The following is an 18,186-nucleotide window of genomic DNA, read 5'->3' as shown; positions in this document are numbered from 1 at the left end:
CCTGCCGGACAGGCGGGTTTGGCTCCCGTCTGTCCGGCCAACTTCCAAAGGTACGGGGAAGGGGGGTGGGGGGGTCGGCCAGGGGGGTCGCGGGTCGGTCGGAGGTTCTTGGGGGGGGGCGGTCGTTGGAGGGAGGGGGGTTTGCGTCGAGGGCAGGAGGGCCTGGGATCCCTCCTGCCCGTAATGTAGTGCGGGGTGGGGTTAGGGGGTCGCCGTGGCCAGGAGGGTTTGGGCTCCCTTCTGGCCCAACTACACAAAGTACGGGGAAGGCGGGTGGGGGTGTCGTGGGGGTCGGCCAGGGGGGTCGCGGGTCGGCTGGGGGACGGGCGGGGGTTCTTGGGGGGGGGGCGGTCGTTGGGGGGAGGGGGTTTGCGTCGAGGGCAGGAGGGCCTGGGATCCCTCCTGCCCGTAATGTAGTGCGGGGTGGGGTTAGGGGGTCGCCGTGGCCAGGAGGGTTTGGGCTCCCTCCTGGCCCGATATTGTTGGGGAGTCGGCGGTCCTTCGGGGTGAGGGTGCGAGTGGTCCTGCCGGGGGGGGGATGTATCGGACGTCGGGGAGTCGGCCGGGCAAGAGGGCTTGGGCTCCCTCTTGCTCCGATCGTGGATGCGGGTGCGGGTGGGAGCGCGTGCGAGCGGTCGTTCGGGGTGGGGGTGCGAGCGGTCCTGCTGGGGGGGTGAATCGGGCGTCGGGCGGGGTGGGAACTATGTTTAAAAACTTTTGTATACCGCGCTCAGGCATATAACGCGCGAGGGTTATGCGCGGTACGTAAAATCACGTATAACGCGCGCGTTATATCCGCGAAAATACGGTACTCATGAAACTCTTATCTCTGGTTCTCCATCATATTTCTTTTCTTATACGACCCTTCATACACCTTCAAGAATTCTACATTAGTTGGTTCTTCCTGGACCAACTGAAGCCCGTCTTGCCTCAACTTGTTCCTCTATCTTCTATTATAAAGCACCTTTATTGTGGAACCCACTTTCTAATACCCTTCATCTTTAACTTTCTTACCCAAAATTTAAATCTAGACTTAAAACCCATTTATTTAATGTTGCTTTTAATAGATGATATTTTAATAGTTGATATTTTGGGTTTGTTTAATGTCTATTGTTTTATGGGTCTATTGGCCTACATTTTTATATACTGCTTCCACTGATCTTTTTGCCTTCCTATTGATTAATTGTAGTTCTTTTCTATTTTATAGCTTTAAATTATAAACCGCTTTGCTGCTAATCGCAAAAAGCGGTATAGAAAGCCTAATAAATCATAAACCATTCAGCAACATCTATAATACTATAGGCCAACATTCCCTCCCAAATGATAACTACTTTTAATTCTATATGCCATAAGATGTAATCAATATGGTCTCTTATTTTAAAGAACCACAATGATTGGTATGTTTAAGCTACTGTTACAAAAATGTCTTGCTTTTTTTTCCTTAGCTTTATATTTCAAATGCTGCTGCTGTTACTGCTAAATCTTTGCAATGTAGCTACAGTTTTCAACAGATTTGGAAAATAGGGTCAAGCATTTTCAAAATTTTACATATATATTCAGTACATATATACATATATGTCTGTGTGTGTGTTTCCCTAGGAATTTTTTTCACAAAGTTATACAGTACATCTTTTGTCTCTGCTCTCAAATGAGACATCAAAATGGACCCAGTCTAGATCAAAATACAGGAGAGACATCTTTCTGCATGTAAAAAAACTAAGAGTTTAATTATAGATTATTGATGCATTGTAAGTAAGTTATTTATGTTATTTTGTATATTGTGGGGTTTTTTTTCCACTCTCTTTTTCCTTTTCTATATTAATGGAGTTCATTTTAATAATTTCTGAACTGTTTTGTTAACTGCTTTGATCCTGCTTGGTAAATTAAATGGTATATAAAGATTTTTAATAAACATATACATTACAGGCTGATGTAAGAATAATGTTGTGCTGTACAGGAGTCCCCCACCATTCCAGGGGTGGGGAGAGGTATGATATCATGCTTTCAATCAAGAGGAACAAGAAGAGATTTGCCTGCCCCTCACAATTAAAACCACAATAGCATCCCCCACCACCACCTTTCCTCACTGGCCGAAGGTTCCCATGCAAATCAAAGCTGCTTAAAGGGTTACCTCCAGTTAAATTTACCTGCACCACACAGCTACAATTTCAGTCTAACCTGGGCCCTTTGCCCCTTGCCCTCATGTTCTTCACTTATATCCTACTGCAAGCCTAACCTCATCTCATGGCACTCATTCAACAAATGCAGACCTATCATTCCGCTTCCACTGAAAGTAGTGAGGAAAAGAACAGAAGATTTGACCTGTATTGGGGTTGATGCTTGCAGCTATATGAAAGTGACACAAGGAGTTGGCATGGTGAGAGATGTGACGATGGACCTCATGGGAGCTCAGCTGACTCGGCAACAGCTCAGCATGTGCTGCAAGAACAGAAGATCTCCGTCGTCCTTTTCTCAGATGCTTTAAATGATGAAGTGACTACATTTATTTTGATGATAGGTACATAAAAGGCAGGATGATGATGCAAGGGAAGAGAAAAAAAAACAACACTGTTAAACACTCATAATATAAAAAAAAGACCACCCAACCCCTCATTCAATACTCAATGTTCCCAGGATCTTTTCTAATAGGGATTTTGAATTGTGTGCAGGGATCACCTGGGAAAGATAAAATCCTCTGGTACAAATGTTTGTAAAATTTTTATGAGCATTTTTTTCTACGTGGAATAAAATCTACGTACCAAGGATATCAAGCAATTTTTCCTAGACGCAAAGAAAGTAATTTCATAACAAGATGGCTTTGAAAATTGCCAAAAAAATACACCTATTTTATTAAAGGTGACGCTGACTCCTCAATGCTTTATAAAACAAGCCACTAGTGCAATTCTCAGTAACATGCAAATCATCTCACATAAATTTACACCTGCTCTGAGCACAAGGCGCATATTCTATAAAGCAGTGTATTGCAAACAGTGTGCCGTGGCACACTAGTGTGTTTGCCTCAAATTCCAGGTGTGCCCCGATGAGATTCCAGTAAAGAGAAGAGGAGCTGGTGCGAGCTGACTGCTTATAGGATGTGCTTCTTCCATCCTGTAGGCAGTCAGCTGGCACTGAAGATGTCTCCTCACCGGCATCTCTCCTCCAGGATCCCCACCGAAGTGACAAGTTCAGTGTCACGGCCAGATGGGCCTCAGCGCATGTGCAGACATTGACGTGACATGCGTGTGGATAACATCATCGTGTCGACATCTGTGCACTTCTGGGAGCCTTCGGGCCGGAGCACTGGGTTTTCTGCGCCTTCCACCCGAAAAGTTTCCGGGACACTGCTATAAAGCATGTGCAAACGCTGTAACTATGTTCCCAGGAATGCCTCCATGTATAAAATATTTGTGTGCCTATCCTTTACACACGCACAAGCTCATGCAATATTATAACAACCATATCGCCCAGATCAGCGTTTTGCAAATTTTTGAAGCTGCAGCACATTAAGCTCAGGGCCGCGTCTGGAGGTCTCAGTTGTTGACACGATATCACACGCAAGTGTGACATCATCACGCTGACATTCACACATGTACGGAGGCCCTCCAGACAGGGCCCTGAGCTTGCTATTACTATGCCTGTGGAGGGGGGTGCAGGAGGAGAAGAGGCGCTGGCTGACTACCTACAGGACATGCCTCTCACTGTGAGAGGCGCATGCTGTACGCAGTCAGCCAGTGCCTCTCTCTTCGTTGGCGTCTCATGGTATACCCAGAATCTAGCCATGGCACACAGTTTGCAATACACTGCCATAGATGAAGCATGATTTATAAAGTTATTTCCTTAACAAAAATCGCCTTGCATATTTAACGCACTGGACGGTATATTCTGGCTGCAGAAATGACTGCAGAAAAATCTGTTCTCTATCAGAAGCAAAATCATTGACTTCCAATTTTAGAAATAAGCTTTTGGAAACTTTAGCCCTTGAAAACTTGGACTAATTTGGCCAGTAAAATATCTGTATGCCCACAATACAAAACTGTGGACAGCCCTATGAATTTCAGCCTTCCAGGCAAAGGGAGGTCTGGGAAGAGAAAAATAAAACTAGCAAAACCTATCCATAGGATGCTGAAACCATGGAAGTATGCCAAGAAGGGTGTTATAATGAGTGTGAAGTCTAACTCCCAAACAGCACGACTGCAGCACAGTCATAAATTATTCAGCTAGGAACAATTTAGTAAGCATTCGATGTCAGCAAAGAAAGACAAAGAATTCGGCTAGTATGCAACTTATCCTTGCATATTACAGAAAAGACACCTTCCATTTTAAGAGGGAAAGATTTTTCTTTTTAATCCTATAGCTTTCTCCTGCTTCTTTGTACTTCCAGCTAGGATGTGGTGCCAAGAACCTATGTCGTTTGGGCACAGCAGTGACAGACTTGGACTGGGAAGTGACAGCATGCGCAAGGGATCCTTTCAGATTTTTATCGTGGGCTTTACATCTGGCCCCAAGGCATCACTCTTAAGCAATGCCCAGAGCCCCACTTCCTCCCAAAAGCTATACGGGCAACTCTATAACTGGTCGCCAAGTTAGGTGCCTAGATGGAGTATACTCAGCACAGTACACCGACAATTGTGCCCCGTCAAATGCACGCACTGACAAGTGCGCGCATGACAATTGTGCCCCGTCAATTGCGCACAGGAAAGAGAAAACATATGAAACAAGAGATTTATTCTCTTATAAATACATTATACATACATTAAGCTGCTCTGAATGTGCCTTCGATGACAATTAGGGCCTCCCTGGTGCATGAAGGCCCTAATTGGCTTAGGCACCTCAGGCTCCTCCCAATGGATGGAGGCCTGAGGAGTCTGAGTCAATCATGCCCTTCCAGATACCCTAACACTAGATACCAAGTGAATATTTTAAGTGTAGTGGGGGGTTTCCCCCACCCCTCCTCAAAAAAGAGGGTTACTTTGTAACCCTCAAAAAAACAAAATAGTATCCAAAAGACATCTTTACTGTCAGGGCGCACGACAAAATAGTATCCGAAAGACTTCTTTACTGTTGGGGCACAATTGTCAGGTCACCTCCCATTCAGGGTGTGCATTTGTTGTGAGCGCAAATGTCGGCATGCAATTGTTATGCACGCATTTGACGGGTCACCACTGAGCACTATTTCTATAACAGCATATGGGCACAGAAATGCTGTTACAGAATACTAGCGGGCATCTTTAGACACATGGCCACTTATGCCAAGTCAACAGCAGGTATAAATGCATCTGCCTAAATGCAGCACTTCAACAGGTACTTACAATATTCTGTAAGTTGCACGTGCAAGTGGGAGCCCTGCCTATTCCCCCACCCATGAGCACATTCCCTTGTAGTTATGTGCCAAGAAAATTGTGAGCCGAAAGGACAGTGGTGTGCACTCAGCTAGCACCTGCATAAGTAATAGCATTCTATAATTTTAGCCTGCAAATGGTGCTCACTTTTAGGTGCTAATTTTATAGAATGAGGTGGTATTAGTGCTGCCGCCACAGTATTTCCTGCTCCAGTGGAAACCATTTTGCAGCCTATAAGAAAATGTATCTCTTTAAGACAACAATCAATAAGTCACCCTGTGGATACAGAAGCCACTCTCACTCTCTCAGCACACCAAGAGTAAAAACAATTAATCTGAATTTCCTTTTGTTTTCCCTGAATTTCTGTAATCCTCTGTTCTTCATAATTTCCTAAGATTGGGGTTTATATAGAGACATGTACCTAGTTATATTTCCTGGGGTGTTTCTTATTATAACTCTATTTTCTTTAACAAGTGTAAGTTTGTAATATTGAAAAATTGCTAAATTAAATGTATCCCCTCCTCCCCCCACTAATCTGAAGTGTAAATAAGGCTCTTTTTAGATTCTGTAAGACCTATTTAAAAGTTACTTTTAAGGCATATACTGTTTGATAAGACTCACAAGGGGTTAAAAGCATTTTCAGCCTCTGCAAATTCCCCTTGCATATTACAGGGGAAAAAAACATTTTATGAAAAAAACTTTTCAGAAAGGGCTACACTTAAGGAGAAAAAGTGTATACAATTTTGAAACTCTGTAAAAGTATGTACATAAAAAGGGGGGGGAAAAAAACACACAACATGCAAAAAAGTCAAAGGATAATGAACTACACAATAATCTTCTAAAATTCTAACACCTGAAAACCACATGAATTGATGGTATCAAAACTTTTCAGTGCTACTTGTATTTCATAATCCACGTGCTATACGGTAAATAAACCCCAGAAAACCGCTTTATTTTGGCAGTATCAATTTCTGAAGGTGTGATTGCAAAGAAGTCATAATACAGTTTCTCTGTTTTACTGGCACGTATAGCATTCTTTTTCATAACAACTCAACCTTCTTTTCCATTATTATAAGTTCTTTAAGCTTCAATTACCGTATTTTCACGCATATAACGTGCGTGTTATACACGATTTTTACAAACCGTGCATAACCTTGCACGTTATACGCGTGAGCGCATTTTACAAATGTTTTTTTACATAGTTCCCCCCCCCCCGACATCCGATTCACCCCCCCCCGCAGGACCGCTCGCACCCCCACCCGAAGGGTCCTGCGGAGGGGGTGAATTGGACGTCGGGGGGGGGGCATCAGGCTTTCAGGGTGGGGACAGGACTTCAAGGGGGAGAGGAGAGTCGGGGCGGGCGAAAGGAGAGTCAGGCGAGCATGCGCGGTATACAGGTGTGCGTGATATATAAAAAATTTTTTTACATATATTTTGGTTTCCCACGCGCTATACCCGTGTGCGCATTTTACACGGGTGCGCGTTATCTACGTGAAAATACGGTACTTCCATTAAGGAGGTAATTTTATGTGTTCTAGGTAGGCAGCTGAAGAGATGCCTACTGTATCTAGGGGTTATTTTATAAAGACAATAGATGCAAACTTCCTTTCGCACAGCAATAAAGACCTGCCAATTGGGCCATTAAAAAATGCCTCCTCAATATACTTCTAGTACTCTTCGCTATGACCAGTCTGGTCTCTATAATAAGCTCTGTTATTGTCTACTCTAACCTATTTGTTGTCATGACTAGTCGGTTTTCAAACGATTGTGAATGTCTACCTGTAACCCGTTCTGAGCTTCTGGGAGAACAGGATAGAAATTAAAATAAATAAATAACAGTGTTCTCCCCAGAAATTTTATCAGCCGGGTGGCATGAAAAAGTAGCCGGGTGAGGCGGGACGGGGAAATTTGGTAGTGGGGAAAATTAAGGGCTCCTTTTACTATGCTGCAGAATTGCCGCACTACACGGCTAGAATTAACGCCAGCTCAATGCTGGCGTTAGCGTCTAGCATGTGCGGCAATTCTGCGCGAGCTAAGCGCGCGGTAAAACGGCTATCGCAGCTTAGTAAAAGGAGCCCTAAATGTGTACTATTTGTATTAGTTAATTATTATTAGTTATTTTCCAGTGACTGCCTTTCTTAAGGTTTGACACTTGTTCCATAATTTTTTATTAAATTTAATAAGTATCCAATTCTAGAAGTGAATAATTAGATATTTGCCCTCTATTAAATGGTATAGAGCAGCGTCTCTCAAACTCTTTTAACTCCGGCACACTAAACGGAGCAAATGTTTTTTGTGGCACACTAAATGCGGCAAATGTTTTTCATGGCTGGAAAAAATTTCTGGGGAGAACACTGCTGCCGTTAGTTTTCAAAGTCCAATCACGTCAAAGAATGATGCTTATCTGGGCAGTTGTATAATAAAAAGAATGGATAAGATAACATGAGAATGCTAGGAAGTTCTTCTTTACCCAACGTGATGGGCCTCGGGTGTCACATATGCTAGGTAAACACCTGCCTTCATAGTTTATATCTAATCCACAAGCCTGCTTTTAGGACCTACAGGGTATGTATCCCTCTGATTCATGACAATTTCATAAGAACATAAGCAATGCCTCTGCTGGGTCAGACCTGAGGTCCATCGTGCCCAGCAGTCCTGCTTACGCGGCGGCCCAACAGGTCCAGGACCTGTGCAGTAATCCCATCTATACCTCTCTATCCCCTTTTCCAGCAGGAAATTGTCCAATCCTTTCTTGAACCCCAGTACCGTACTCTGCCCTATTACGCTCTCTGGAAGCTCTCTCTGCTTTGGGCCGACCAGCATTCCTCTCCTAGGTGTCAATTCTGCCGTCGGAGAGAGGAAGGCTGATCGGCCCAAGATCGCAATCGACCTATTGGGGAAATACTGCCGGGTCCTGCCTTCACGGAAACAGAAAGTAGGCAGGATCCGGCAGCAAGAAGAGCAAATTGTATGCTTCACTGACCTGTCTCCCACCTTAGCCCGTAGTGAATGCATGCTTCAGGGCTCTAACATATGCATGCCGGCTTCCCTTCTCTTCCCCCCCTCCGGACATAACTTCCGGTTTCGGAGGGAAGAGAAGGGAAGCCAGCATGCACACGTTAGAGCCCCGGAGCATAAGTTCGCTATGGGCTAAGGCGTGAAATCTCCAAGCCGGTTTTTTTTTTGGGTGTTGAGCAGCACCGGCGGCAGCAGCAGAATTCACAGTGGATGATAGCTGGGCGGTCATCTAAATTATCCGGGCGGACTGCCTGGCTAAAAGGCCCTAGGGAGAACACTGAATAACTTGTCTTTATAAAATACTAACATATGTGACAGACTGTTCTTAGAATGTAAATGTAATCAAATTTGCTCAAGAGCTGGTGTAAATCAAAGCACATGCTTTATACACACAGATTAAGGTACAGTATTTCAGAATCTACACACGTGCATTAAGCCTACCCAGGCTGTGCTCAAATTCCACCTCGCGCACGCCCAGCAGCAAAGTACATGCCATAATGTCACGGCATACAATTTTACAACAGTCAGTATTTTATAAGAGGTCATTTAACACATATGTGGCCACAAATGCATGGGAATGACTTTATAAAATTGTCTCCAAAACATCCTCATGATGAAATTAATTCTACCTCCAGTGCATGCTGTATTCTGTCTTTTTGCTGTCCAGTTTGAGGAAGACTGCTGCTAATATTTGGACTGCTGCTCTCACAGATCTTCCTGCCAAGAAGACTATCTTCTGGCAACAAGGTCTCAGCCCACAGGCGACAGATGCCATCCAAGCAAGATGTAAGTAGAACATTACACACAGATCCTCTGCAAAAAAAAAACAAAAAACCGCAGCATAGGCTGATTATATAAATATAAAAAGGCATCCATGCAATTTGTGTGGAAATGATTAAAACAGGTTTTGTTACTTAATATCCTTGATCATTAATATTCTAGTGTTTTATTAAATAATGTACATTAAACACGGCCAACTGTAACACCAGCTTAATCTCACATTACATTGTTAGGTACTGTTAAATTACAGTGTATTATGTATATTCAGATGATGTATGACACAGAGTACCAGAGACACTCACTGTTCATTTAAGAACAAGAAAATGACTAGCACAACTATTCTCCTCCATGCCTCTTGTATTGTGTGTATGCCAGGACTGCTGATTTTCCATTAATTCTAGAATATGGAATGGCATGGTGAAAAAATTCATCATTGTTCCCGTCCCCGCTGATAACTGCGGGAAACAATCCTTTGGCATTCTATAGTGTCTATCTCGACCTCAGTCATAAGAACAGCCTTACTGGGTCAGACCAATGGTCCATCAAGCCCAGTAGCCCATTCTCACGGTGGCCAATCCAGGTCCCTAGTACCTGACCGAAACCCAAGGAGTAGCAACATTCCATGCTACCAATCCAGGGCAAGCAGTAGCTTCCCCCATGTCTTTCTCAATGTCAGACTATGGACTTTTCATCAAGAAAATTGTCCAAACCTTCTGAAGGAGTCTGGGACTGGTTTTCTTAAGTGTTGAACTAAGGTTTCTCTTTAATAAAATGCTGAATTATGAGGAGGGACTGGTATGGGAGAACAGTGGCCATGGGAGGCAAAGCAGCTGGACATTTTAAACCTGACTTCACAGACCCTCACTTTTACGTCAGGTCCACAACCTTCACGATGGGCCTTGCGAACTTCCATTGTTGCTTCCCACTGTCTTCAGCGCCCTTCAGACACTGCTTAATGGAACTTCCTATGAACGATGGTCAGTTCCTGATGGTCGATATTGGCCCTATGATCTGTTTGCTTACTCTTGGTTGCCTGCTAACTGGACTGGTACATGTGTACTTGGTATGATCCGTCCCAGCTTCTTCCTGTTACTGCTGGCCGATGGTGAACACCTGGGAGCCTTTGTATTCGACAACAGGGGTCGCCAAAAACGGTCTACTGCCACTAATTCCCTTAAAATAGTTGAATGAGGAGATGACTGTCCTGCAGAACGGATCATCGCTGCTTATGGGCCTGTTACTTGGGCCGAAGATGGCTGCTATGGTTATCAGATCCCTATCTATATGCTTAACCGCATCATTTGCTTGCAGGCTGTTCTTGAACTGATTACCAATGAAACAGCTCGTGCATTGGCTACTATTGGCAAGGCCAATGCTAAAATGCGCACTGCTATCTATCAAAACTGCCTAGCTCTAGACTACTTGCTGGCGGCAGAAGGTGGTGCCTGTGGCAAATTCAACCTCTCCAACTGCTGCCTTGAAATTGATGACGATGGTAAAGTGATTGAGGAAATGTGGATCGTATCACTGGCTCATGTTCCTGTCCAGATCTGGAGTGGCCTCACTTCAGACTGGCTCTCTGGCACCTTAGGCTCCTGGTTGCCCTCTGGTTCAGAAATGAAGACCATCTTGCTGGTTGCAGCCCTGTCTTCTCTGCTCCTTTGCTGCCTGCCCTGTGTGGTCCCCATAACCATAAAGCTGCTCCACCGAACTGATGACTCTGCTTTGACCGTTCCACTGCTGCTATGGCCCTTGCGCTTCCCAAGTATCGACCAGTCCCTACAACTGATTCTAATCTTCCTTCTTCTTAAATTTTATCAGGCTCGTCTCCTTCCTCCTTCATTCGACTAGCCTGAAAGGGGGGACTGAAGGAGTCTGGGACTGGTTTTCCTAAGTGTTGAACTAAGTTTTCTCTTTAATAAAATGCTGAATTCTGTTTCATTGCAGACCTAACTTATCTCATGTTCTAGCCTGCCTGCACTGGGTGTTTTAACTTGGGCATTCTAGCTTCTTAATGGCTATCTCAGCATACACGATATTGTATTCCGCCCTCCTGGACATGTAACAGAAAGACTGCAGGGCTTAGATAATTGACCTGCTAGTGTGAGCTTAGGACCAATGATTGTTAAGAAAAGTAACACGTGACAAGTTTTTTCTAGAATTCAGTTGTATAGCCAGAAGAATGTATAAATATCTCTGTAACTTCTTGATTTCTGGACTTCTGAAGCCAGCTTGGGGCTAAGGGGTCCGCATATGCTGAATAAACATCTGTGCTTTCTTCAAGTCTTTAAGTTTTGTGGCTGCCCAAAGTGACCTTTCACTTCTACACCAGCATTCTTTAATGCAAGGCTTGAGGGGCAGTAGGTGTGCCCATTCATTCTCTGATTCTTTCCTCTCTCCTTAAAGGATGATATGGAGATGGTTTCCTGCAGGGACAGGAACAGTGATGAAATTTATCATCATGTCATTCTCTATTCTAGAACCCTGAAGCAAACTCTGCAAAATCATATGCTATCCAAAACTTCTACCAAAATGTATATTAACATTTTATAGAAGAAATGAAAACTATATTAGAAGTAATACTTTTCAGTCAACAAGCAGGATAAAATGAGATAGACGAATAGATGACATTATCCAATGGTGATGATGGAACTGCTGTCCCACAGCTTAGAATTTCAGTCATCACTAGTGAGTGACCAGACTATATAGGCCAGCACTCTCCACAGTATGCTGGAGAAAGCAGAATGCTGTGCCCAATTGAGAGTGCAGAAAAAAATCTCAATAGGCCCCTATTTTGCTGGTGCTCCTGCTGCTGGGAAGCAATGCCCAGAAGCATCAGTAATACTATATAAACTGTCATTCCCTGCAGTATGCAACCAAAGAGGGGAATGTCTCTTTGGAGCTCCAGCAGAAATGTGGAAGAGATGCTGTTGCGATATACCTCTATAAAACTGGATTTTTGAAGAGGGGTTTTGTTTTTTTGGTACTGGGCTGGTCTCTATCAAAGGAAAATGGAAGGGCAAAATGAGAGAGCAAGTTGAGCATAAGTGTACCTGTGGCCCAATGAATTTGTCAACACAAGCATTACCACATGGGAAAGACTGAAGGTCTATCAATCCAGGTCACAAGTATCTGACAAGATCCCAAAAGAGTAAAACAGATTTTATGCTACTTATCCCAGGAACAGGCAATGGAATTTCCCCAAGTCCACCTTAATAACAGTTTAAAGACTTCTTTTAGGAGCTTATCCAAACCTTGTTTAAACCCTAAGCTAACTGTTTTTACTATGGGCTCCTTTTACGAAGGTGCGCTAAGCATTTTAGCACACGCATCGGATTAGCGCGCGTAGCCAAAATTCTACCACCTGCTCAAAAGGAGGCAGTAGTGGCTAGCGCACGTGGCAATTTAGGGTGCACTATTCTGCGCGTTAAGGCCCTAACGCGCCTTCGTAAAAGGAGCCCTATATTTTCTTGCAACAAATTCCAGAGTTTAGTTAGGGCATCTAGAATTTTCACCAAAATGTCTAATTAAAAAGGCCACCAATACAGCCACCTTAGTGGCAACATTAGTGGTCATTTCAGATAGAGAAAATGTTTTGAAATATTTCTTTGGGGTGAGATCACAACTAAACAATGGTCATGGAACATCATTTTCTCCAATATTTTTTCTGGAACCCAAAGGTTTAGATGGGAATTCCTCTCCAGATTGGACTATTGCAACTCTATCTACCGTACTTAAGTCTAACTAAGAAAAACCTCCACAGACTCCAACGGATTCAGAATGCCGCGGCCAAGCTCATCTTCGCTAAAAGTAAATTTGACCATGTCTCCCCACTCCTGGCCAAGCTCCACTGGCTTCCAATAATCGCCAGGGTCCACTATAAATACGCCTGTTTAACTTTCAAAATCCTATATGGTATCCTCCCTCCCTTTATCCCTCTTTCTTGGAATTCCTCAAACCCTAATACCACCAGATCCTCCCAGAAATTAAAACTATCCTTCCCCTCGCTAAAAGGCATTTCCCACACAGGAAAGCTAGGGACCTCCCTCCACTTCAAAATCACTGAGCTCTGGAACAACCTTACCTCCCCTCTTCAGAACTTGAGCTCTCTCCAAGTTTTCCGCAAACATCTGAAAACCTGGCTTTTCTCAAAAAATGTAAGTCTCCCTCCAACTTAGGAATCAAGGAAACTCTTATATCTTGCCATCCCAAGTCCTGTAAATTTTCTTCCCACTTCTACCTCTAACCCTCTGTTGTAGTTCCTTCCTATTTCTCCTACTGTAAACCGCGTCGAGCTCTACGAACGTGGAGATGATGCGGTATACAAACCTAAGGATTAGATTAGATTAGATATGGGAATGGATTATTTGTTAAAACTTCCTAGGAAGCAGGTTGTTAGATTTATAGAAAAATCTTATATGTTCAGTAACTATAACCAACTACAAGTGTTTTTGCAATCTTGGGAGTCCAGTCAGGGTAACAATAGCATTGCACTTCCCGAAAAGTATTTTCAGGGCTAGAAGTTAAACAGAAACTGACTGGATTCTTTTGGAAACCAACTTTTTAAATTTTTTTTAAGTTTAATGTTCCCCCTTTATCATGTCTTCTCCCACAGATTGTGGGCTTGAGCATTTTTCTGTGTTTTGCTTTTTTAGTTTCTTACATTTATTTGCTTCTCTTTGTTGTGCCTATACAGGAAACTGCCCTTATCTGTTTGGTGGTTATTATTGTACCAAAATTAAATTTGATGCTTCTGTAATTTCAACCTGTCAGATATCAAGTTAAAATAATAACAGTTCTGAATATGTGCCCTTTCCCACATGCAGCAGTCTTCGGTTTTGTTAATGACACCAAGCTCTTCCAATGGAGCATTGTCTTTTGCCATTTTAAATTTCATTTCACATACAATCGAAATTCTTGTTCTCACTCCTCTTGGTATTACACTTATTATTTCTTTGACCCCCAAATATCAATTTTCTAATTCTCAAAAGATAGAAGATGCAAAGTCCCACAGGAGTAACCCAGGTAAGTGAAATAAAGTGGGAACCAAATCAGGCAAATAAAAGGGACAAAGCCCAAACAGTTCTTTATTTGTGGTGATTTCACGACAGGACTCAACAGAAGCCTTCCATCAGGAGTCTAATCAGTATTTAAGACTATTTTAGTCTTTGTAGTCATGGTGCCCCTGCAAACAATCTGTTTATACAATTATTTTCACAGGTTTGTGGTTGCATAAGTGTTAAGGCATATTTTTAACTTTTTTACTTTCTGATTCATGTTCATAAGGTGTCTATGATTAAAGCTTAAAACACAATTGCTTACAAACTTGGACTTTTGGCTTCTGTTGGATTTTAGAAAGTCCATGCGCATGTCTATTTGTTTGCCTGATTAGGTCCCAATTTTCTAGTTCTGTCAGCTCTGAGCAGTGGCATAGTAAGGGGGGGGGCCGCCCCTGGCGCCATGTTGGTATGGGCGCCGACACCCCTCCTCCTCACCACCCCCCCCAGGCCTCTTCCCATTCCTCCCATCCACGCATGTGCCCTCCTTCCCTTCCCCCATACCTCTAGTTTAAGTTGTTGTTCGCGGCGGTCAACAACGTGCTCTTCACGATCCCGTCGGCTCTTCTGCCGACGTCACTTCTGGGTGCTGCGCATATGAAGTGACATCAGAGGGAGAGCCGACGGGGTCGCGAGGAGCACGTTGTTGACTGCACGAGCAAGAACTTCAACTAGAAGTACGGGAAGTGGGGGCAGGTGCGGCAGGCGAGATTGGGAAAGGAGTGGGGGTCATGCACAGCAGGCAGGAGCGGGGAAGGAGTGGGGAGGTGGAAATGAGGGCGGGGGAAGGGGTTCCACTGCCCTGGATGCCTCTCACCCTCGCTATGCCATTGGCTCTGTGCCAGACACCTCTAACCTGAAGACTCTATCCCTTCTGCTTGGACTGTGAAATTTCAAGTAATGACTTAGAAAGCTGCATATTCTACATGGTAATAATAATAATAACTTTATTCTTCTATATCGCCATAATCTTGCAACTTCTAGGCGGTTTACAACTGAAGAGAGCTGGACAATCAGCGATTTACAGTATGCAGATAGAGAATCTTAGAAATGCAGCAATTATAATATACATTACATTACGGATTTCTATTCCGCCTATACCTTGCAGTTCAAGGCAGATTACAAAAGATTTGACTGGACATTTTCCAGTGAAGATACAATTTTATTTATTTATTTATTTATTTTTTAACAGAGGAGAGATAGCTGGATAGAATCCTAGGGGAACTTACGGGTTGGATAGTAAACTGACAGATGCAAAGTTTGTTTAGAAATTCAGACAGCCCAACAGAACAAGCAGGGTAGAACAATTCCACAGATACTGTGACCATCTCCGTCACTTTCTCTCCATGGCTAATGATTTCCAGATGACCTGTGTTATGAGACATTTTTTTTACAGCTGGAGCCACCTGAGTCCTAAGAAGCCCAGATACAAAGGAAATGTTTAAATAGCCTACACCACTTTGCTCTTAATTAATGTGAAGCTTCCCCTGTGTGCAGAGATTCGGCAGATGGCTTCCCTATGTCAATCCTTCAGTGCAGATTACACCTTACCCTCAAAGGAGTTAGACCAACATCATGGATCATCTTTTTTCTACACAGGATTCCATGCTTACACTGAATCTCTGTTTTTTCCATAATCTTCCTGAAGATAATCTGGTACACAATCATGCCAGTTTTCTACTACATAGCTTTTAAAACATTCTAGCACACAATTTTTTTTTTTTTTTAATATTCTTTATTCATTTTCAAAATTACATTAAGTGTAAAATATATTCATTCACAGTAACAATAAATATATCACTTATAAACAATCATTGGTACATTATATAAATTTTTATCCCTTCCCCTTTCCCATCCCTCCCATCCATATCTTCCATTATTATATAATATATGTAATAATAAAAATACCCCCCTCCCTATATCCTGAACTGATAATTAAAAGGGAAATAATTTTACTTAATCCTTACAATATTTTGTTAATGGTTTCCACACATCCTGAAATTTCTTAAAGTATCCCCTTTTTGTTACAACTTCCGTCATGCCCTCCTTATTAGCAGAATAATCCTAGTTCCTGTTCTGTAGAGACCTGCCAGCTTATCTCTTCTTGCAAGGCATGTTTTTGTGGAAAAGATCATTCTATCAGGATGCCTCTGTTCCAACTATGAATCTGCTAAAGCCTCGATTGTGTTAAAGGGATTTCTGTGTTTCAAAATCTACAGTTTGAATCTTCTCTTCAGTGCATTCCCCGATGACTGAGTAGCCATGGATGGCTTAACAGCCTATGATGCATTTTTCACAAGAATGCTATCAAGTTAGGTTTGCTATACAGTATTCATCTCAACCTTTAATAAAAACGGTGTCAACCTGTACCATTTTCTTGTTATTATTATTATTATATTTTTTAATACATTTATTCATTTGTTACAACAAATAAAAATAGGAATACACACTTATGTAAAACAAAAATTATTACATTAAAGAAAATAAACCTTTCAATTCCAAGTCCACATTATTGGGACTGTAACATCACATACATAAGAGGTAACTTAAATTATAACTTCGGACAAGCAAACAACATATCTATATTCTTTTCTTTACTGTATCACTTCTTATCAACCTCTGCGATAGTCTCGGGTAATTTATCTACTTTAGGTTTATCTTGTAAGAAACTTTCCAACTGAGATGGATCAACAAAACTATATGTAACCAGACATTTACAAGGAAATTTCAGGAAGAATAAGGCTCCTATTGCCAAGACTCGTGTCTTGAGTTGTAGGAACTGTCTTCTCCTATACTGTGTTTGTCTGGAGACATCTGGAAACACATTTAATTTCTGACCACAGAATGGAGCATATTTATTTATAAAATAAAGTTTAAGAATAGCTTGCTTTTCCATTTCAGATTTTAATGTTACTAGTAACGTTGCTCTTTTTGCAATATAATCTTTAGAAGACTCCAAAAACAGATATATTCAGACTATCCGGTGATACCAATTGATCTACACCCCCCTCTTTAACTACTACTTTGGTGTTCTTGGAAATGTAATATATATTATCAGGATAAAATCCATCCACCTGAGCATAGTAGAGAACATCTTTCAAATACATTTTCAGTAACTCCAAAGGAGAAAGAAAATGAGATATAGGAAAAGTCAAGAAGCGGAGGTTCCTAGATCTCATGGCATTCTCAATTTTCTCCATCTGTATAATGATCTTTCATATTAGATGTTAAGCATGCTTGAATCACAGAGACAGATGAGTCTACTTTATCAACTCTTTTTCCCCTTGAGTTTAATTGAGCTTCTTGCTCTGTTACTTTATTAGTAATTTCAGTTGAGAATTGACAAAGTTTCACAAACGTCCACTACAAGGAATTTTCTATTCTATTTACTACTGTCCAAACATCCTGTAAGGTAATAGGTTTATCTACAAAAGATTCATTAGTAGCAATTACTGGCATTTGGAAAGGAGTTAATACAGTTCCAGATTTCTCCGATGATATTGATATCGAATCCATTTCGGTTAAATGGGAAGAACTTGATTCCTCTCCTTCTCTAGGAGTGGAATTTTTTTCTTCCAGTAATTTTAAAATTGGTTGAGGTGGAGGTGATGGTTCACCAGAAGAGAACAAAGCAGATTGAGAATAGAAATCAATCTTACCTCCCAAAGATGGCGATCCATCGGGCCCGTTCCTGAGGCTGATGTTATAACCTTCGCTTTTCTTTTTCCCATTTGTTATTTCTCTCTTCTCGCTTGTGGCTCCGAAGGGGCTCAAAAGGGGCAATTCATGTCCCTTTAGTCACGCCCCTTCAGTCACGTGACCATAGGCTGCCAACCACAGCTGTAAGATTTTTTAAATCGGGAGAGAGAACCTCCCCTCCCAATGCTGACTGACGTCAGGAGGTGGCCAACGGGGGTGCTTGCTTGCCGGTCTCTGCTTCTGTCGGGTTGGTGAAACAGCCCTCAAAAGTCCACGGCTGAAAGATCTTTTAA

The 18,186-nt window shown here is 42.4% G+C and overlaps 1 protein-coding gene across 8 annotated transcripts in view; it reads right to left on the bottom strand.

Moving 5' to 3' along the window:
* DMXL2 (Dmx like 2) overlaps positions 1-18,186 on the bottom strand; it is a 250,445-nt gene that overhangs the window by 172,520 nt on the left and 59,739 nt on the right. For all 8 annotated transcript variants that reach the window (XM_033919789.1, XM_033919792.1, XM_033919791.1 and 5 more), the window contains exons 8-9: positions 8,987-9,170; positions 2,323-2,497 (exon numbers count right to left, since the gene is read on the bottom strand). In XM_033919789.1, the coding sequence (XP_033775680.1) occupies positions 2,323-2,497; positions 8,987-9,170 (359 nt within the window). The remainder of the gene's footprint in view (positions 1-2,322; positions 2,498-8,986; positions 9,171-18,186) is intronic.

The sequence above is a fragment of the Geotrypetes seraphini genome, chromosome 14 (genome assembly GCF_902459505.1).
Source record: "Geotrypetes seraphini chromosome 14, aGeoSer1.1, whole genome shotgun sequence".
In the NCBI taxonomy this organism is placed as follows: Eukaryota; Metazoa; Chordata; class Amphibia; order Gymnophiona; family Dermophiidae; genus Geotrypetes; species Geotrypetes seraphini.
This window is presented reverse-complemented; position numbering and strand designations above follow the sequence as displayed.